The sequence below is a fragment of the Hyperolius riggenbachi genome, chromosome 4, assembly GCF_040937935.1.
Source record: "Hyperolius riggenbachi isolate aHypRig1 chromosome 4, aHypRig1.pri, whole genome shotgun sequence".
Lineage (NCBI taxonomy): Eukaryota > Metazoa > Chordata > Amphibia > Anura > Hyperoliidae > Hyperolius > Hyperolius riggenbachi.
In genome coordinates, this window is record NC_090649.1 from 91,713,360 (window position 1) to 91,731,738 (window position 18,379).

Here is an 18,379-nt window from a genome sequence, read left to right on the forward strand (position 1 = left end):
AGCTGAACTCCACATCAGACAGAAATCTTTGCAAGATGCTGCACACACAGATGCTGTACAGACACAAAAGATCAGTATCTGCAAAAGATCTGTTCCTGCCAAAAATCCATTCCTGCAAATTGCAATGATAGTCTATGAGATCTGCAGATCATCATACACACATGATTTAACTGACATTCATCTGCAGATCAGATCCACCAGGATGGATTTTCAGATCTGTGGATGATTGCTTGATCTGCAGATGAATGTCAGTTAAACAAGGTGTGTATGATGTTCTGCAGACCTCATAGACTATAAATGCAATTTGCAGGAACGGATCTTTGGCAGGAACAGATCTTTTGCAGATACTGATCTGTTGCGTGTGTACAGCATCTGTGTGTGCAGCATCTTGCAAAGATTTTTTTCTGTTGTGGAGTTCAGCTCCATAGAAAAGACTGTGTAGAGTATGGCTCTCATACTACATGAAGGGTGGTAAGATTGGTCTGTGATCTTTCATTTTCCAAAGACTATAGTCTGAGGTGTGAAAGCACCTTTAGTTTTGATCGTTTTTTCTGATCAATTTCTCATAGAAGTGAATGGAAATCGATTCGAAACACGATCGGAAAAATCGATCGGACAGTAAAATTGCTGAAAAATCTCATCGTGTATTCCCAGAATAACAGCTGTTTTCAATAAATAAAACATTCACAGAAGTTTATTTTATTTATCATCCTCCATCTTCTGATTATTTCTGCACATAATCACCTCCTTTATTGAAGTATTTATCACATCTTCTTACAAGGTTTTGCATCCCTTTGTTGTAGCGTCACATTCCTCATTTATGGGTTGGAGGAATTGAGGGGTGGGGCTTCATGTTAAAGTGTAACTGAGGGGGCACAAGGGGGGGGGGGTGCAAATGGGATGCATAAGCATGTTTCCTGCTCTATGCCATGCCTCTGCATCCTTTTACACCATTCTCTGGCCCAAAGGCAAACCCCACCCCCCGTTGCATTGTGACCCTTGAATCTACCGACATTGAGCTTGTATGTAGAATTACGGAATTACAAGGGACGGGGCATCCCTTCCCAGCAAACAGCCCCCCCCACTCCCTCTGGCTCTGTGATAAGACACACAGACTCCGAGGTCACAGCCATATTTTAAAAACAAAAGTTAATGATTTCTGGCCACAGAAGCGGTGGTAATTGATGCTACCTCATCCGGCTAGCCCCCTGGATCAGGTAATATGTTTTTAGGGTTTTTTTTTGCGAACATATTCCAGCTCGGATTCTCTTTAATGCTGCTGAACAAATAGTTACTGGCGTTCTACAATCACATGGCAAGCTGTGCAGGGAAAGGTTAATCTGACGTATGCAAGTTAAATTACTCAGAAAGAGTATCTTGTCTGGCAGTTAAAAGCAAACAATCTTGACAGCCCGTCTGTGTACATCCTCGCATGCACGCCAGCACACACACACACTTACTCACACTAGTTTTGTACAAACAAAAAGGGAAAGTAAGTCTGAACATTCTACTTGAACATTTACAGGATTATGTATCAAAATAAACATTGACTGCAATTTTGAACATGCATATCTAAAATAATACTTCCCTACATTATTATTTGCGTTAATCCATGCAATTACATACCATATGTTCACATACAAAGTACAGATAGGCTTCCTACTAACAAACATCTCAAGCTATAAACATAATAAATGTTGTCTTGACATGCAAAATACAGTGGTGTGAAAAACTATTTGCCCCCTTCCTGATTTCTTATTCTTTTGCATGTTTGTCACACTTAAATGTTTCTGCTCATCAAAAACCGTTAACTATTAGTCAAAGATAACATAATTGAACACAAAATGCAGTTTTAAATGATGGTTTTTATTATTTAGTGAGGAAAATAACTCAAAACCTACATGGCCCTGTGTGAAAAAGAAATTGCCCCCTGAACCTAATAATTGGTTGGGCCACCCTTAGCAGCAATAACTGCAATCAAGCGGTTGCGATAACTTGCAACGAGTCTTTTACAGCGCTCTGGAGGAATTTTGGCCCACTCATCTTTGCAGAATTGTTGTAATTCAGCTTTATTTGAGGGTTTTCTAGCATGAACCACCTTTTTAAGGTCATGCCACAACATCTCAATAGGATTCAGGTCAGGACTTTGACTAGGCCACTCCAAAGTCTTCATTTTGTTTTTCTTCAGCCATTCAGAGGTGGATTTGCTGGTGTGTTTTGGGTCATTGTCTTGTTGCAGCTCCCAAGATCGCTTCAGCTTGAGTTGACGAACAGATGGCCGGACATTCTCCTTCAGGATTTTTTGGTAGACAGTAGAATTCATGGTTCCATCTATCACCGCAAGCCTTCCAGGTCCTGAAGCAGCAAAACTACCCCAGACCATCACACTACCACCACCATATTTTACTCTTGGTATGATGTTCTTTTGCTGAAATGCTGTGTTACTTCTATGCCAGATGTAACGGGACACGCACCTTCCAAAAAGTTCAACTTTTGTCTCGTCGGTCCACAAGGTATTTCCCCAAAAGTCTTGGCAATCATTGAGATGTTTTTTTAGCAAAATTGAGACGAGCCTTAATGTTCTTTTTGCTTAAAAGTGGTTTGCGCCTTGGATATCTGCCATGCAGGCCGTTTTTGCCCAGTCTATTTCTTATGGTGGAGTCGTGAACATTGACCTTAATTGAGGCAAGTGAGGCCTGCAGTTCTTTAAATGTTGTCCTGGGGTCTTTTGTGGCCTCTCGGATGAGTTTTCTCTGCGCTCTTGGGGTAATATTGGTCGGCCGGCCACTCCTGGGAAGGTTCATCACTGTTCCATGTTTTTGCCATTTGTGGATAATGGCTCTCACTGTGGTCCGCTGGAGTCCCAACCCTTTAGAAATGGCTTTATAACCTTTACCAGACTGATAGATCTCAATTACAGTACTTTTGTTCTCATTTGTTCCTGATTTTCTTTGGATCTTGGCATGATGTCTAGCTTTTGAGGTGCTTTTGGTTTACTTCTGTGTGTCAGCTCCTATTTAAGTGATTTCTTGATTGAAACAGGTGTGGCAGTAATCAGGCCTGGGAGTGACTACAGAAATTGAACTCAGGTGTGATAAACCACAGATAAGTTATTTTTTAACAAGGGGGGCAATCACTTTTTCACACAGGGCCATGTATATTTGCAGTTTTTTTCCTTACTAAATATTAAAAACCATCACTTAAAACTGCATTTTGTGTTCAATTATGTTATCTTTGACTAATAGTTAACGGTTTTTGATGAGCAGAAACATTTAAGTGTGACAAACATGCAAAAGAATAAGAAATCAGGAAGGGGGCAAATAGTTTTTCACACCACTGTATATGGTACTGTTTTCATTAATTCGTTTGTTAAATTTAACAGTAGTTAAAGCACATTGAAAACAATCAAAAACAATGTATATACTGTATGTCCAAATCCAGAGTTCTAGGAAAGTAAACCATTTATCCACATGTTCCATATGTACAAACATGACTCTGTTTACAAACATACAATTTTCTACCACCCTCCCGGGATTGGAACCTGTTTGTAAGTAAGAAACCACATGTACTGTGTCCAGGGACTTCCTGGAAAGTGCAGTAAAGATGAATGAAATGAGTGTGTTGTGTGACTGGATTTCATATTTCACTTCGCAGCAGTCCTGTCAAGTATAGTAGTACATTTTGGAAGATGTGGTATGTTTTTTGTCACTCTGGAAACCTTAGTTTCACTACTGACTTTAGTGGTCTAAAGCGGCACATTCATTTTAGATTTTACTCAACACAAAATTATTTTTCCGTGCCATTCTTGAAAGATATCCTGAGACTGGTAAAAATAAAAAAAAAAGTTGAGGTGCCCATAGATTACTGGACTTGGCCGCCAATCGACCACCTGTTACAATAATTATTATCAAATCGGATGAAAACCTGTGCCACCAAGAGCGTGCCCGATCGAAGATGCGACCAATTTAGTCCTGTCAATTGGACATGCTGGAAAATCTTGGGCCATCGTGCTTGGAATGGTGTGTGATAATCACAGAAACCCCCAGCTGCTGTCCCCCACCCTCAATGTTCCCATTGTCAATGACTCCTATTTTAAATGAGTGACTTTGGGATCCATCTCTGGTTCATCCTTCCATTGCAGACAGCTTCTTGTCGTTTTGGCTCTGTATATGAGGTCATTTGTTAACCCTTCTTGGCAGTAAGCATGCCGTTAACTTTGACCAACACCAGTTGCAGAATGACAATCACACATGATGCCTCAACTATGCTTCCCAAATGTCTCTAGGCCAGGCATGGGCAAACTTGGCCCTCCAGCTGTTAAGGAACTACAAGTCCCACAATGCATTGCAGGAGTCTGACAGCCACAGCTATGACTCATAAAGCCAAATGCATTGTGGGACTTGTAGTTCCATAACAGCTGGAGTGCCGAGTTTGCCCATGCCTGCTCTAGACCTTCATCCAGGTATTACTCAGACAAATTGCCTTCTGTTAGTGCAAGATAGTTAACATTCTGACTCAGGAGACCAGAGGCACTTGTGCTGTTTACAGTCCTAGTGTTTTCATATGTGGGTTTATTTCTGGCTTTGATTACACTTTGGTGGAATGACTCTTTGGGAAGACTTCTAGGTTCTGTAGTTAGGGCTTTAGTCTGGCATTTATGATCACATGACATTTTCCCCTGTAATGCTGGGCATACACGGCTCGTATTTTATTATCAATCGAGCCGCTGATGGCTCGATTGATAATATCCGACATGTCCGATCACCGTGCCGGATCGATAGCGCACTCGATCCCTGCGGGCGGACAATGGAAGAAACTAAGCGCAGATAAGGAAGTGCTTGCAGGGATGAGCGAGAATTGATCCAGGCACAAGCGGGGACGCACCGGCATCAAGCCAGCGGCTCGATTTCGGCGCAGAATTGCACCGTGTATGCCCAGCATAGCACATCACTTTGTACTGAGACAAGCTTATGTGCTTTGGCTCCTATGGGAGAAAAGCTCTTTACAAATGTTGTGTTGTTGTTGCACATGGTTCCCAGAGATTTCTAGGGCTGCTTCAGACAGATGGCTGTCCGTGATCGTTCTTGGCGTTCAATGATCGGGATATACCACTTCTAATTTTTTAGCTAAATGAGAGCACTTTCCATCGCTTACCGTTCAAGCGTCATGGTCTATCAAGTTTTCCCGGCCGTTACATGTTGTTTGTGGAGCCGGCTGAGTTTGATGTTACATTGTACCCCTTTCGCTAGCCTTTCAAAGGTTAATATTTCTGACAGGTTTGATCACTGTGATTGAATCTGACCGTAATCTTTTGAGTGTCTCAAGCTATATTGATAAACTGTTCAAAATGACTTGCAGCACATAATTGGGTTAGCAGCACATTTGAATTGAGTGGCGGGGGAAATCGGTGGTGGAGTTGACAGATACAAAGTAAGGAATCGGTCTCTAATTCCAAGAGCATTTTATCAGGAAGTAAGGGTGTCCATACCGTAGTCGATATTGCGGCCTGGTCAACCTTTTGAAAACGATGCTGCAACATGGGTCCCCCGATTCATCTTTTGATCAGTTTGCGTCAGAAATTGGTCAAATGGAATGATCGGAAATGACGGAAAAATCCTGGTTGCAAGGGCTTGATCAGCTGTGCGGCAGTAATGGTGGTTGATATCATAATGACCAATGGACTCACGGTGCTGTTCTTAGTGGCATGAAACTCAGCGTTTCCTGTTTGCTCTAAAAGACTATTTACAGTATAAAATCTATTACGGTACCGCAAAAAAATTGTAGCAAAACAGCATTTAAACAGTTAAACACAGCACTTAGTTCTTCAATGGAAATCTCTTTGCTTCAGTGGGCAGCTTCTGGCCGCATCCTAAGCGGTGATAATTATCTTTTGTTTACATTCCTTTGTCAGATACATTTAGTAAACATTAGCAAACTGCCCAAACTGAGCTGAGAAGCAGAAAATGCCAAGAAGTGATCACTAGATGTATTTTAACCCTCCTGGCGGTTTGGCAAAATCCGCCAGGGGACAGCAAATACGTTTTTTTTTTTTTTTTTTTTTCATGTAGCGAGACGAGGTCTCGCTACATGATAGCCGCTGCTCAGCGGCATCCCCCCAGCCCCTCCGATCGCCGCCGGCGATCGGAGATCAGGAGATCCCGTTCAAAGAACGGGATCTCCTGGAGGGCTTCCCCCGTCGCCATGGCGACGGGGCGGGATGACGTCATCGACGTCGTGACGTCAAAGGGGACTCCGATCCACCCCACGGCGCTGCCTGGCACTGATTGGCCAGGCAGCGCACGGGGTCTGGGTGGGGGGGGGGGCGGCTGCGGCGACGCGTATAGCGGCGGCGATCGGGCACTGCACGCAGCTAGCAAAGTGCTAGCTGCGTGCAGCAAAAAAAAAATTATGCAAATCGGCCCAGCGGGGCCTGAGCGGTGCCTCCCGGCGGCATAGCCCGTGCTCAGCACGGGCTTACCGCCAGGGAGGTTAATATAGAAATACAGCAGCTATGCAGTAAAATGCAATAGCAGCTTTCAGAGCAGATAAAATACTTTGGGAATTTGTAGACAGACAATATTACTTGTGCACAAAAGCAAATATGATAACTGTATGAGTAAAAAGGAGGAAACACATTTTTATTGAATATTATGTCAGAGTTTTATCCCACTTTAAGGCTTAATCGGTTAACACCAAATGTTTTTTTTTCTATTTTTTTTTAAATCTATATACTCTTCATGGCATTATTTTTGAAAGTATTCCCACTTTACGGCATATTTTCCATGAGTGCCTAAGACATTTAATCAGTACTATGCATAGCTTATTTTGTATGTTCGTATGTTCTGAAATATTGCTGTATTGAGGTGTTGTGCTTTTCAATGTTTTGGGCTGAACTGTTTCTGCAACTTTTTGTTGATTTAGCCTTCCCGTCCCGGCAGAGGAATGTATGATTTCCCCTCTCTCGGTGAATAAGGAGGTTGTTTGCCGTGTGCGATATTTAAACGTTATACAAAGCCGCCAGTATTCAGCGGTGAGAATCACGCCTGTGTCCCGGCACCATCCACCCTCCGCCGTGTGACTAGACCGCGGGGCGGGGTGGAGACAGTGCGGCCAAGACAGGTTCATGCAGAGTCTGTCTATGGACACTAGTGACCTGTTTGTGTTTACAGAGGCCTACAACCTGCTGTGCTATGTATTGGTTCATTTAAAGTGGTCAGTTTTAAATCTGCATGTATAGATTGCATTGATGTTACATTATACACTGATCAGCCAAAATAAAAATACCATCTACTTAAAGGTGGCCATACATCTCTCGATGTTTGGCCAGATCGACCATTGGATAGATCCACCTCTGATGGAATCTGTTCAGAACGGCATCTGTTTCCTGCACTGTGATTTTCAAGAGATTTCAGCAGATTATAGGAGACAGATCGCTCTCTGATCAAAAAGAGATCTGTTGGCGGCCATAAACCGTAGTCCGCTTTCCAATCGATTTCAGCATGAAATCTGACGGGCATTAGCCTTGTGACACTGCCTCGCCTCCTCCAGCCACCGCCCCCCTTATGTTTTATGTCGTAGTCTCACACACCGCATGTTATATGCCGGTAGTCACTTGGGGCCGGAATGCAGAAATACAGCAGGCACAGCGGCAAACACTAGCAGGAGGTGTGACAGGTAAAGTATAACTGGATGGGGGACAAGGACAAAAAACATTAGGGAGGGACAGCGGTCGGGGTTTCCTTCGCGTTTGTAGTTAGCGATTATCACATGCTTTTACCACCGCGCACCTGATTCAGCATGTAGGCCTAAGATTTTCCAGCCTACCCAATAGATGCATGCGACTGATTTTGGCCCAAAATTGGCTTCATTGTCAAATGGACATGCTCTTGGCAGCACTGATTTTTATCCAATTTGATTATAATTATCAAATCGGGTGGTTGATCAGCTGCCATATCGCATAATCTATTGGCACCTTTAGTGCCGCTGCCTAACGGCCGTCTCCCAGGTGTATAAGTGTGTTGGGTCCCGCCATCGGTGCACGTAGTGACGACACAACATGCACCAGTGTCACATGGAACAGGCAATCATGGTGACCAGGGGAGGCCAGGAGTCGCCCGGTGGGGAAAGGGACACTTATATACATGGAAGGGGGGGGGGGGGGGCGGCACCGGCCAGGGGTTCATCAGTTGTTGCGGTATCAGTTGCTACTACAGCAGTGCACCCAATCAAACCCTTGCAAGTGAGATTTTGCCAGCATTCCCAAATAATCCTTTCAACCAATTTCGGACGTGGAAGATCGATCAGGCAGCCATGTTGTGCCACGGATTTTCCTCCGATTTGATACAATTACAATCAAGTAATGTATAGGCATCTTTATACTGTAGTTTGAAGGCCTCTAAAGGTGTCTTGTGATGGTGCCAGAATGTTTACGGAAGATCCTTAAAGTCCAGTAGGTTGCCAGGTGGGGCCCCCAATGGATTGGACTAAATGGATTAGATTTGTTTTTCCAGCATGTCCCACAGATAAGCAGTGCACCCGCATCTGACTATCAACCATGTCCCACAGATAAGCAGTGCACCAGCATCTGACCATCCACCATGTCCCACAGATAAGCAGCGCACCTGCATCTGACCATCCACCATGTCCCACAGATAAGCAGCACACCCGCATCTGACCATCCACCATGTCCCACAGATAAGCAGCGCACCCGCATCTGACCATCCAGCATGTCCCACAGATAAGCAGCGCACCAGCATCTGACCATCCACCATGTCCCACAGATAAGCAGTGCACCAGCATCTGACCATCCACCATGTCCCACAGATAAGCAGCACACCCGCATCTGACCATCCACCATGTCCCACAGATAAGCAGCGCACCCGCATCTGACCATCCACCATGTCCCACAGATAAGCAGCACACCCGCATCTGACCATCCACCATGTCCCACAGATAAGCAGCGCACCCGCATCTGACCATCCAGCATGTCCCACAGATAAGCAGCGCACCAGCATCTGACCATCCACCATGTCCCACAGATAAGCAGCACACCCGCATCTGGCCATCCACCATGTCCCACAGATAAGCAGCGCACCAGCATCTGACCATCCACCATATCCCACAGATAAGCAGTGCACCAGCATCTGACCATCCACCATGTCCCACAGATAAGCAGCACACCTGCATCTGACCATCCACCATGTCCCACAGATAAGCAGCACACCTGCATCTGACCATCCACCATGTCCCACAGATAAGCAGCGCACCCGCATCTGACCATCCAGCATGTCCCACAGATAAGCAGCGCACCAGCATCTGACCATCCACCATGTCCCACAGATAAGCAGTGCACCAGCATCTGACCATCCACCATGTCCCACAGATAAGCAGCACACCTGCATCTGACCATCCACCATGTCCCACAGATAAGCAGCGCACCCACATCTGACCATCCACCATGTCCCACAGATAAGCAGCACACCCACATCTGACCATCCACCATGTCCCACAGATGAGCAGTGCACCCACATCTGACCATCCACCATGTCCCACAGATAAGCAGCGCACCAGCATCTGACCATCCACCATGTCCCATAGATAAGCAGCACACCCGCATCTGACCATCCACCATGTCCCACAGATAAGCAGCGCACCTGCATCTGACCATCCACCATGTCCCACAGATAAGCAGCACACCCGCATCTGACCATCCACCATGTCCCATAGATAAGCAGTGCACCCACATCTGACCATCCTTCATGTCCCACAGATAAGCAGCGCACCCGCATCTGACCATCCACCATGTCCCACAGATAAGCAGCACACCCGCATCTGACCATCCACCATGTCCCACAGATAAGCAGCGCACCAGCATCTGACCATCCACCATGTCCCACAGATAAGCAGCGCACCCGCATCTGACCATCCACCATGTCCCACAGATAAGCAGCACACCCGCATCTGACCATCCTCCATGTCCCACAGATAAGCAGCACACCTGCATCTGACCACCCACATGGCCTGAAAGAAAACATTCAGCAGACCAGGCCACCCTTTTGCACTGCTTCATAGTCTCTAGGTTCAAATCTCGACTCTTCCTGTACAGTAAGCCAGCACCTATTCAGTAAGGAGTCCTTGGGCGATACTCCCTAACACTGCTACTGCCTATAGTGAGTGCATCTTAGCGGCTGCAGCTCTGGCACTTTGAGTCCACCTGGAGAAAAGCGCAATGTAAATGTTCTATGTCTTGTCTTGTCCAGTTCTGATGCTCGTACCTTCATTCAGTGGTGGGCATGGGTCGTCATTATTATTTGGGAATGTTTGATCACGTGTGATTCTAGAACTATGAATGTATTTTGCGTGTGTAATTGATGTGCTGTTTCTCTGCAGCGGCTGCCCCTGTGGTCCCCGAGTTGAGCAGTGACATTGACACCAGCAATTTTGATGACATAGAAGATGACAAGGGAGAAGTGGAGACCTTTCCACTACCTAAAGCCTATGCTGGGAACCAGCTGCCTTTCATTGGATTCACTTATTACCGGGAGAACTTGTATGTATCAAATTCACGTGTCCCCTTTTCATGTTTCCACACAGAATGAATAATGCCCTGTCTTTTTATAAGTGGAGTTTTTACCTAACGGGCAAAGCTATCAACCTGCAAACTAATATTGTCCCCTGTTGTGGGCAAAGCTATCAACCTGCAAACTAATATTGTCCCCTGTTGTGGGCAAAGCTATCAACCTGCAAACTAATATTGTCCCCTGTTGTAACACAGTGCAGCCAAAAGTGGGTGTTTCTTGTCCATATGCAAATGGAATTTGAACTTAAAGTGGATCCTTCCTCCAGCCCCCCTGTTGCCTGCGAGGTCCCTCTGCGTCCCTTCTCGGAGTCATGAACCACGTTTGCGCAGAACGCTCACGGCAATGGTCACGTGATTGAGCCAGGCGTGTGGACGGGCCACGCAGGCGCAGTTGCAGCACGACTTCTGGCCGAGTCATATGCTAACAGAGCTGCCAGCAGGAGAACGGAGGAAACCCTGAGGGACCTCGTGGGCTTCGGCAGGACAGACTGCAGGAAACAGAAATCCTGGATAGGAATGGGCTGCACCACCAATTAGTATATATAAATCATCTTTATTCAAACGCTAAGACAATATAAAAACATTTGAAATGAAGTGCATTGCACAACAAAAGCAACCCTCACAACACAATATGATGTGAGGAAATGTCAAACAATAATACTGCCTCACCTCTCATATACAATCATTAACCCTTCTATGCTGCAAATTAATCATTTGCGATCAAGAGTAGATCTCAATATGAAAAATCTGACCCGGGTCCAAGGAAACTGATCTGCGTTGTATCAAAATAGTGACTTGTGGCAATTATGCAAATAAGTAAACACCAGTACAGCGCACATATGGGTTAAAGAAATGGAGAGGGGTCCTTCATATGTCCAAATGGCACAACACGATAGTGTATTACGCGTGGTGTTATGCGTCCCGCCCGCAGGTATTACGCTACACATAATCTAAAGGTGGCCACACACGATACAATAAAATTATCCGATTTGACGGCAATTTGATAAAAACGATCAGATCTCCCGAAAAAATCGAAAGCTTTTTTTTTTTTTTTTCATTCGTATTTCCCGTTTTTTTTTTCAATTTTTATCTATCTGGAATGCCAGATATTTTTCTTCAATTTCTCTAAAGATTGTATGGTGTGTGTTAGATTGTCAATTTATTAATATACACACCCGAGCAATTTTCTCAGAGTTTCCAATCATTTTTATCATAATTGGGGAAAAATTGAACATAGGTGTGTGGTACATTGGTCAGATTTTTGAAATGTTACAATCAGTCAGAAAAATTGATTGCGATTCTTAAATTGAACAGATATTTAAAAAATTGTATGGTGTGTGGCCACCTTTAGCATATTAGATAGCCGGAATCTTAGAGCCCTTTATAAGCGACCTCTTTTTCCCACAATCCCTCGCTCCTGACGAAGTGGTCAGGTGGACCACGCCACACGTGGAGCGTATTGCCTGCCTCCCTCCGCCCTCATCTCTGTGCTGCATGGGATCACATATTGGACCCCGTCCTGGTACTATGTATGTATGCCACTAACAATGTTATTTACCATTGTTTGCACTGTCCATCATTTTTATCCCGGATTATGTTTTCCAAGCATATCTCATGCATATTTATTCACATTCTCTGATCCATATGTGCGCTGTACCTGTGTTTACTTATCCACTTATGCACTTGCATGATTGCCACAAGTTACTATTTTGATACAACGCAGATCAGTTTCCTTGGACCCGGGTCCGATTTTTCATATTGAGATCTACTCTTGATCTCAAATGATTAATTTGCAGCATAGAAAAGTTAATGATTGTATATGAGAGGTGAGGCAGTATTATTGTTTGACATTTCTTCACATCATATTGTGTTGTGAGGGTTGCTTTTGTTGTGCAATGCACTTCATTTCAAATGTTTTATGGCCTCAATTCACTAACCTTAAAGTGAACCTCCGGACTAAAAATCTACTCAGCAGAACTGAAAAGGCTTGGTGTTTATTTAACAGTTTCACAGCATCAGAACTTTGTTTTTCTTACCAAAGCATCATTTTTAGCTGCATTTTTAACTAAGCTCCACCCATCAAAGATGCTGTGCAAAGCATGATGGGATTTCCTATGTTGTTATTCACGTTGCCTAGCAACTGGAAGAGGTGCTCAGGACACAGGACAGTTGGAACTGTGTCCCATGCTCCCTGTCACCTCCTTTCAACCAAAAAGATGGCTGCCCTCATGAAATCAAACATTTGCCTGTTCTTTTAAAACAGTGTGGGTAAGAGATTATATTACCTATCTATTTTAATTAACATAACTAATGTAACTTAATGACAATATGTTTGTTTAGGCTGGAGTTCCTCTTTAACTCCTGTCTTTAATAACTCTTCTGAGCTGTTTTACAGTTATCACAATTATATCACCATGGTGATAACTGTAAAACCGCTCAGAAGAGTTATTAAAGACAGGAGTTAAGGTTAGTGAATTGAGGCCATATATAGTCTTAGGCCTCGTTCAGACTATACGCGCTGCCGTGCGCATTTTGGCAGCGCGTATAGTGTGCGACGCGCAAGAATGGTAGAAGGGCATAGACAGCTCTTCTACCGTTCCCATCATATGCGCTGCGTGGCAGCGCGATTGCGCTATCGCGTGCTGCACGCATTTTTGGGAATTGCAGCGCAGATCCCATTCATTGTAATGAATGGGATCTGCAGTGCAGCGCATAGGAGCGCAGATGGCGTGCGATCGGACGCGTTGCGTTCCAATCGCACAGCCATCTGCGCTAAATGATGTGAACGAGGCCTTAGCGTTTGATTAAAGATGATTTATATATACTAATTGGTGGTGCAGCCTATTCCTATCCAGGATTTCTGTTTCCTGTATTTTCATTGGATCTAATTGATCCTAGGGCTTGCACACCACTCTGTATTGGGAGTGCGGATCTATTTCTTTTTACAGGACAGACTGCAGGCTTGACAGGGCAGACTAACTGGCTGAATACAATGGGGTACGGCGTGGGGACAAACGGCGACTCTAGCGAATAGCACTGATTACTGAATGGCCAGGGTTTACATACAATGGTGTTGGCTCCAATGCTGTTACTCCTCCACGGCTACAACAAGAGAGAAGAAGCATACGCACCTTAGAGCGCGCCGACACAGGGGAAGGACAGAGAGGATGCCGTTCCTGGAGACCTGCCGGGAAGGTGTCTGAAGAGGCCGGCGCTGGACCCCGGGACTGGTGAGTATCAGGAGTATAATGTTATCTTGTGAAAGTGTTCCTTTTCTTAATGTAGCTAGTAACAAGCGGTATTGAATGTCGACCATAGCATGCTAAAATGTCCAGGTTCCAACTTCTTCTTACGTCTTCCTTTCTGATGGGTCAACCTGTCTGTTCTGGTATGTGCATTCCTGTGCTGTTCTCAGCCTGGCTTCAGGCAGGGCTGGACACACAGATCAGCTTTCTTGTCTCTGCACTCAACAGAACAGACAGTGTGACTCTGCAGACGGGAGGAGGGTGTAAGCAGAGAGGCTGAGTAGAGCTGAAGACCCCACCATGCTGTGGTTGAATTTCAACAGTTTTCAATCGGCTGAATTTGGAAGAAACCACATTAGTACTTTTTGTAAACCCCCTCTCTTTGAGGATATAGTAGTAAATGTATATACTTTGTTCCACTGCAGGGTCCCTTTAAGTGACTTCCAGGTGAATAACATTAATTTCTGGCAATGAAAGCAGACTGTACAGAACATGTTTCCACAGTTACTGTAATAAGACCAGCAGTTTTCTCCTGAATAGTCTGGCCGACATGTAGTGTAAACCTTGTAAAGATTTCAGTAGTCAGGGGCCTCTATTCAATTTACTTTTCTCCTAGTGGATAATAATTCAGATTTTCTTCTAAGAGATAATTTTTCATCTTCTGTTTAAAATGACTTTTCAGCACTACACAATTTAAAAAGTACCAAAAAGTAGACTAGTACTGTCAAAATTATTCTTTTCTTGCTGGCTGGTGGCTTAGAAGGCACTTTATTGATGAAGTGTGAATATATCACCTAGGAGAAAAGATAGGAGAAACAGTGAATTGACGAAGGGCCAGATAATTTTGCTGCCTTGTCATATCATCCATAGCATTATCTTGTATCTCTCTGCATGTATCCTTATCCAGAGACAGAACCTAGCAGGTACATTACCTGGGATACCTCAATGTTTTACTGCTGATTCTGAAAAATGCCATAGAGTTGGGGTCAGGAACCTTTTTGGCTGAGAGCCATAAACGCCACATATTTTAAAATGTAATTCCATACAATATGTTTCAAACTGTCACAGTGCTCATGCGCAGCAGAGGGCTCATGTCCCTGTTGCCATGGTGATGTGTACACAGTTGATCCTCTGTGCAGTGGAAGTGTCAGACACGTCTTCAGCAATTTCCCCAAGAGCCAGACAGGAGAAATGCCGACTAACAGCTTGTACAATTAGTTAGCTGACTTGGGTGTTGATTCACTTTGTAGGACAAGATCCCCACACTTTGTTCCAATAGGCTGCTTGTCAAGTGACAGGCAGCCTATAGGGCCAATCAAAGTGCAGGGATCTTGTCCTACAAAGTCACAGGGCCCAGAGTTTTTTTTGGGGGGGGGGGGGGGGAGTAAGTTTAGTAGTGCATGCTACAGCAGTAGTGTACCAACTTTGAAAATGTTAATTGCGCTGCCACACTAAGCTGCGCTACTTGAGCAGTGTAGCTTAGTAAATCAACCCCTACTGATTTGTCTGTGAGCCAGATGTAGCCATCAAAAGAGCCACAGGTTTCCTACCCCTGCCATAGAGGATTCTGATGGCTTCTTTTTATCTGTACTTCTCTAAAGCCCCATACTCATGCGGGGATTGTCAGGGGACCTCTGTCGCCCAGTAGGAATTGGTACACAATCCCTTGGGTGACACAGTAGAGCCAACGCCGTACAAACGCATCATCAGACTCCTGGCTAGCAATATGTGTCCGTAGCTATGCGGGGAGTAAGGAGAACATTGCGATCAAGCACCCAGGCTCATGAAGGATCGTGCGGCCGCTATAAACACACTAGTCTAATGCCCAATTCTAAGCCTTGGCTGTCGTTCTCGTCCACCACAGCGGAGTTTAGCATGTAGCTTTAAGTGCACCCGAGCCAAAGTTCAAGTATAAAATGAGATGCTTACCTAAAGAGAGGGAAGCCTCAGGATCCTATTGAGGCTTCCCTCTGTAATCTTCTGTCCCCCCTCCCTGAGCGCGGCCCCCAGAAGAGCAGTAACAAGGCAACTTTCATCAGTACGGCCACGCCCGCACATGTGCTGTAAGCCGGAGCCGCTTGTGTACGAGCAGCTCCGTGCTGCTGTGCAAGCGCAACCATGCTCACACAGCTGCTGCACAGCTTCGCTCCTAACAGTAGAGGAGAGCAGCCCCGATGTGGAGGGAGGCCGCGCTGAGTAAAGTAGGGACACCGGAGCATGGAGGGAAGTCTCAATAGAATCCTGAGGCTTCCCTCTCTTTAGTTAAATATCTGTTTTTTAACCCGAGCTTCAAGACGTTTTATAGAAGGTTTATTTGCTGTTCTTGTCAGACCTGTGAGCAGCCATCTGCACATGTGCTGAGCAGCAGGTCACAGGCATGCATGTGTGCCTTCAGGGCTCTGCCAGCTGGCCCTGCTCATGGAGATGGATCAGCTGCCCAGAGCATTCTGGGAAATGTCACATTCTGTTCCTGGAAGTGGAGAGCCATTAAACCTGGCTGAATTCTCTCCTTCCTGGGTAAAGCTCTCAGCCCCTCGCCTGCCCTGGTTCCTCCCATGACCTAATTGTTTAGAGACAAAACCGTAATCAAAATATTTCTGTGCAGTCGTCTTTTATCCAAACTATTTAGAAATCTGCCGCGTTGTGGCCAAGTATTTTTATGAGTCTGGACTGTTTAATGTCTTTTCCCCCCTCCTCATTCTTTTTTGAATTGTTTCTCAGATTGTTGAGTGACCCTTCCCAGTTCAGGGAAGAGAAGAACTCCTCCAGGCAGCCTTCAAAAGAGGTGAGTGCACGCCTAGTGCCTGGTGTACTTCAGTACGCCACCCGTGTGGCTTACAGCCCAAATGGGATGGGTCTTAAAGCCAACCTGAAGCGAAAATAAATGTATGTGTAGTACAGCTAAGATATAGAACATTAGTAGCACAGATAAGTCTCATATTGTTTTCCAGTACAGGAAGAGTTAAGAAAACTTCAGTTGTTATCTATGCAAAAGAGCTTCTCTGAGCTATTTGTCTCATCTTGGGTTGAATACAGTCCTGTTTTCTGAAGCACTTAAAGAGAACCTGTAACAAAAAAAGTCCCCTGGGAGGTACTCACCTCGGTAGGGGGAAGTCTCAGGGTCCCAATGAGGCTTTCCCCTCCCCTGTAGCTGCAGGCAGTCCAGCGCTGGCTCCCCCGAAGTGTCCCGGAATCCTCCCTCGACAAGGCTGATAAGCGCTGATTTATTTACCTTTCCTGGCTCAGGGGGGCGCTGTTGCTGCTCTCCGACGGAGATAGGCAAAAATAGGCGATCTCTGTCGGGTCCGCTATACTGCACAGACACAGAAGACTTGCGCCTGCGCAGTAGAGCGGGCCGACAGCGATCGGCTATTTCCGTCTATCTCCGAGCGGAGAGCCGATACTGCTCCTGCGCTGGGGTCGGGAAAGTAAATATTTACATCCCTGCCGTTCCGGGAGCTTTTTTGCCTCCGCCGTGGGACCAAGGAGGACTTGTGGGAAGCCTCGATCGGATCAAGAGGCTTCCCCCACCCAAGGTGAGTGCCCCCCAGGGGAACTTTTTTCATTACAGGTTTTCTTTAAAGTGTACCCGAGGTGACATGTAACATGATGAGATAAACATGTGTGTGTATAGTATTTAACATATTAATAACCCGAGTGTTTTACTTGTTTTATTTTGCTGCCTGAAAGAGTTAATTTTTAAGGATGGAAATGACCGCTTTTGTCTTGTCAGGACCTTGTCAGGAATGTAGTAAACATCACTGATAAGCAAATTACAGCCATAAAAGTTTTCCTGACAGAATACATTTTTCTACATATTTCTGAGAGCAGAAGGAAAGAGAAAGGGTCAATATAGTTCATGTATTTTCATTTAGGGACACTCAATAGACTAGAAATGAGCAGAGGCAACAAAACATTCAATCTACTTTCTAAATGTTTAAATATAAAATAAAATCCTGGGATGACTTTTTTGCTTTAGGTTTGCTTTAAAAAACTTATAAATAAGAAATTGCAGTGATTTCAGTGATGCCATTTCATATCCTAGACCCTGATTGGCTGCTTCTAAGGGACACCTGTAACTTAAAAAAAAAATAGATACCTCAGTAGGGGGGAAGCCTCTGGACCGCTTCTTCTTTACCCCTCCACTCCTCTACTTGGACCGAGGCCGCACTTCCACACTGCGCAAAGTATGTTTTTTCTCTTTGCACGAGTGAATCCATTCTACTGCGCAGGAGCAAACCCACTGGCACCTGTACAGTGCAGCCACACTCATATATGGAGGGGAGCGTGACCACGAAGATAAAGTAGGTCCCGGCCACAACAGAGAGATCCTGATGGATCGAGGAAGACTCTTGCGCATCCAGGGTCCTCCCCTCTACTGACTTAAGCTTGTTTCTGGTGTGATTCTTGGTTGTGGTGTGATTCAGACACTACTGCAGCCAAATAGACCAGCAGGGCTGCCAGGCAACTGGTATTGTTCAAACATTTTCAATAGCATTAAGGGTTCCTTGCTTGCTCACAAGTATGGGTAGAGTAGGGACCCTTTCTACAGAGG

At 45.1% G+C, this 18,379-nt stretch overlaps 1 protein-coding gene across 1 annotated transcript in view; it reads left to right on the forward strand.

Moving 5' to 3' along the window:
- The window catches only part of ROCK2 (Rho associated coiled-coil containing protein kinase 2), a 258,440-nt gene that overhangs the window by 173,912 nt on the left and 66,149 nt on the right, over nt 1-18,379 (forward strand). Inside the window, exons 8-10 of the mRNA XM_068233265.1 lie at nt 10,260-10,270; nt 10,390-10,549; nt 16,546-16,609. Of these exons, the coding sequence (XP_068089366.1) occupies nt 10,260-10,270; nt 10,390-10,549; nt 16,546-16,609 (235 nt within the window). The remainder of the gene's footprint in view (nt 1-10,259; nt 10,271-10,389; nt 10,550-16,545; nt 16,610-18,379) is intronic.